Below are 3,839 nucleotides of genomic sequence, written 5' to 3'. Positions count from 1 at the left end.
GTGGGGATCCCGGGGCGGCCAGGGGCCCCTGACTCGGCTCTGTGCGGCAACATGGACCGGATGGCCAACTCCATCAAGCAGGTGCCCAACCCCCTGCCCAAGGTGCTGAGCAGGCGCGGGGTCGGCGCTGGGATGGAGGCGGCGGAGCGGGAGAGCTTCGAGCGGACTCAGGTTAGGACCGAGGTACCCCTAGGGATGTGTGGCTGGGGCATCCCTAGAGACGCAGTGTGCCGGAGGGGCTTTAAAGGGAGTAGGGGTCTTGCAGGCCAGGGGAGGGACGGGACAAAGGGGCTGAGAGAGGAGGCATCTGGTCGCAGGTCTAGGCTACCCGAGAAGGTCGGGGACCCGGGCATCTCAGCTGGCCTGGGGAAAAGGGCAGGGTGGCTCCGAGGAGCTGGCATGATCTGTGCGGCGCGGTCCAGGAGAACCGGTCCCGACGAGGCAGGAGAAAGGTCACAGGGTCGGTGACAGGGGAAGAACCGAAAAGTGGCGGAATGGAAGGGGTGCCTCTAAGCAGGGGGAACGCACCCGGGAGTCACTCGGAGACGTGAGTGTGGCGGTGGAGAGTGGGGAGCTGAGTTGGGTATGTGAAAGGTGGGGAGCCCTTTTCTCTCCTCTCGATCGCTTTTTAGTTGCACCGACATTCCCCCCACCCCTAACCCCTTTCCTGGTGCCTCTCGCTTGGCTCACATTAACCCCAGCTGTCGGCCCTCGGAGGCCGGGCCGAAGGGGTCTGAGTGATGAGAAGGAATGTAGGAAATGCAAAGTGTGGCCGAGCTTGGAAAATGACTTAGGGCTTGAGGAGGGGAGCGGCCAGGGGCAGGAATGGAGGCGCTTGGCCGTACGGCCCAGTGCTGGTAGGATGAGTTGCCCAGTGGTGCTAGAGTTCTGACTTGGGGTTTTGGCTTCATCCCCCAAATGTGCCTAGCAGCTAAGAGGCAGACTGCCCTATTTGTCCAGGCTGACCAGGGCTGGGGACCAAAATTCCTCTGTGTCAACAAAAAGCCACAATCCATTTTTACCTCAGAGTTTCAATGCCTGGTGTATTGATTTGACTGAATCACGCTGACATGTTTATGGTGTTCATCAGCTCATTTGTATGCAAAAATTCATTTCAAAGGGTACAGCACTTCTTTTAGTCCTGGTGCCCAAGTTGTGTGGGTAGATTGGTTCTTCACTCTTGCTCTCCGAGTGGAACCTTTGAAGATCCAGCTGGGGCTTCCATTACCAGACGCTGGTTTCCCTGCTCTTTTCTTCTTTTCTCCCCAAACTTTTAGATAGAAAAGATTGTGAAGACCTGACCGAGTGTTAGGATAAAGCTTTTCACCCCAGGGACCTCATCCTCTCCTCTTTCAAGCTACTTCTGGCCCTTGAAGGTGTGTCTGGGTGATGGAAAGTAGGGAGTGTCCACTCCTTGGGTCATCCTGCCCCAGGAAGGATGGCAGAGATGGCCATTCACTTCTGGATTTCGCTAGCTTTGTGAACTGGACTGCTGAAAAGAAGGAAGCGTTCCATCTGCCTTGCGTGTGACTGCCTCAACTAGCTGCCTGGTCACATATGGCTTCTTGCTCCAGGAAAGTGTGAATATTATTTTTTTAATAGGAAAGGAAAATAAATAGGTGGTATTTTATGATAACTCTTTCTTTCTAGAGTCTCAAGTAAATAAAAACTGGAGCAATAGAGAAACGCATACAACTTTGATCCATTATAGTGATGGAAATTAGGTTTGTGAACGTTTTCACCCATGGCTGGCATATCCCCTCGCTATCCATGGACAGCCCAACAGAGAGAGTCTACGTTATTCTGTGGAACACTTGTAATTGGCTAAATTTGACCTGGTGTTGGGGGTATGGAAGTGAGGTAGACTGGATCAGGAAAAGAGAGTTTTTCTAATTGTTAAAACTATTCAGGGAGAGGAAAGAACAAAACAGAGAACAGTCCAAAAACTTAGCATTAGTCAATCTGAAAAAATTTACTTTGTTTAATGACTACCTATCAAATGTATTATGATATAAAAATAAGTTAGAAAAAATTTTTTAATGAGTTAAGAGACCATGAGAATCAGCCAAGGTATAATGATAATTGTAACTAGTGTTTGGTTCTATTTTAAGTACATTATTGTATTATCTTCTTTAATCTAAACAAGGACCTATGAGGTGGTATCAGCCACATTTTCCAGGAGGAAATTAAGGCACAGAGAGGTTACGTAACCTGCCAACATCACACAGCTATGAGTCCCAACCTTTAAGCAATGTCTTGTGTTGCCTCTGAGTACTGGGCAGAGCACTGGCATTGGGGCTAGAAGTTTGAGTTTTATGGGTGGGAAGGTAGATAGGCTGTGTGGCCTCAGGTAAGTTGTCTAACCTCTCTAAGCCTTGGTTTCCTTATTGTAAAATAAAGATAATACTTACCTCACAGGTTTAAGATGGGGGCTATATTAAATAATATGCGTGAAGGCATTTTGTAAATTGTGGAGCACTATTTCCATGATTATGGCTATAATCTGACTGGGAAGATGAGACATAAGAAAACACAGTAAGTAATTGTGCAGGCTATGATTAACTCTTCCATAGAGGGATAGAAGTGTTACTAGGTAATGTGATAATTACCAAGATCGTGTGCATAAAGTACAGGCTGTGGGAGTGGAAAGAGCGGGGAGCCCTCACAGAGGACTGAACCCCTCCCTCCACTTAAGCACTTGCTGAGTGGAGGGAGGCGGATGGAGCATTCCAGGAATGGGGTCTGGCCAGAGGAAACATCTGGAGGTGAGTGGATGATGCGAACTGGGGGAGGTGGAGACAGGAGCAGAATTGGCCACTCCCACCTGCTACCTCATTCCATTTCTCTGTGTTGCCCTTAGTAAACTATGAGCTTCCTGAGGATAGGACTGGGTCCCGTTCTTGCCTGTGTCCTCAGATGCCTGAGGCTAATGTTGGTGAGCTGGCTGTGGTTGAGGGTAGAAAATGACTGGTTAGCTCCAACAGGGAGCCCTGGCCTGGGGCGGGGTAACTCAACTCTGGGCTACAGAAGACATCTGCATTTACTTGATGTTTTTCCTCTCAAGATTCTTTATGGTCCAGCCTTGCCTTCTACACTCTCAATCAGGAGTCTGTCCCATGTCCATCAGAAGACTCTGATTTTTCTGCTTTTCTTCTGGTCAGGCCAGTGTCCCAGCTGCCTGTACCCTCAGTCCAGCCTTGTTTCCTCACTTCTGCCAGCCTCTTCCAGGTAGCCTTCTGTCCTCAACTCTCCTGGTATCATCCTTACACTTCATATGGCCACTGTCCCTGCCAGAGTGGGACAGAGTGGGACAGGCCCCAGACCTGCCTGTCATAGCCTCCTTCTCTAACTAGACCCCTGGTGTGTCCCCCATCCAGCTCATCACAAGCATCCTTCAGGCTCTAGGGAAATTAAAAGTTGTTCTTGCTCTCAAAATAGTTGCTGTAATAATGATTCCTTGCCCTGAGCACTTTACAGTTTATAAAGCGTATTTTAGTCATCATTGAGGCTGCATGGTGGGCAGGTATAATCTCTCTCACTTTATGGATGAGAACTCGGTAACTTACCCAAAGCTGCCGGTTGGTAAATGAAGGGTCGAGATTTAAACCCAGGACTCCAGGTTCCAGGTCTTAGGCCCCTTCCACCACACTACCCTCACGTCGTCAAATCCAGAGGGCAATTCTGAAATGAATCAGGAGGGCTGCTGCTCTCAGACAAACAAAATACTCTGTCTGTATTTACTTAGTTGGAAAATGGTTTTCTCCATGGTTTGCATATTTTTTCAACAATCATTTAGTGAGCACATACCATGGAGGGGACTCAGAGATGAGTAAGATAAA

General features: G+C 48.9%; 1 protein-coding gene across 1 annotated transcript in view; it reads left to right on the top strand.

The window, feature by feature from the left end:
* Positions 1 to 6: 6 nt before the first annotated feature.
* HIP1 (huntingtin interacting protein 1) overlaps positions 7 to 3,839 on the top strand; it is a 129,330-nt gene continuing 125,497 nt past the window's right edge. The window contains exon 1 of the mRNA XM_015594665.1: positions 7 to 171. Within this exon, the coding sequence (XP_015450151.1) occupies positions 52 to 171 (120 nt within the window). The 5' untranslated portion in view covers positions 7 to 51. The remainder of the gene's footprint in view (positions 172 to 3,839) is intronic.

The sequence above is a fragment of the Pteropus alecto genome, unplaced genomic scaffold, assembly GCF_000325575.1.
Source record: "Pteropus alecto unplaced genomic scaffold, ASM32557v1 scaffold68, whole genome shotgun sequence".
NCBI lineage: Eukaryota > Metazoa > Chordata > Mammalia > Chiroptera > Pteropodidae > Pteropus > Pteropus alecto.
Note: the sequence above shows the minus strand (reverse complement) of the source record. Positions and strands in the feature narration are given on the sequence as shown.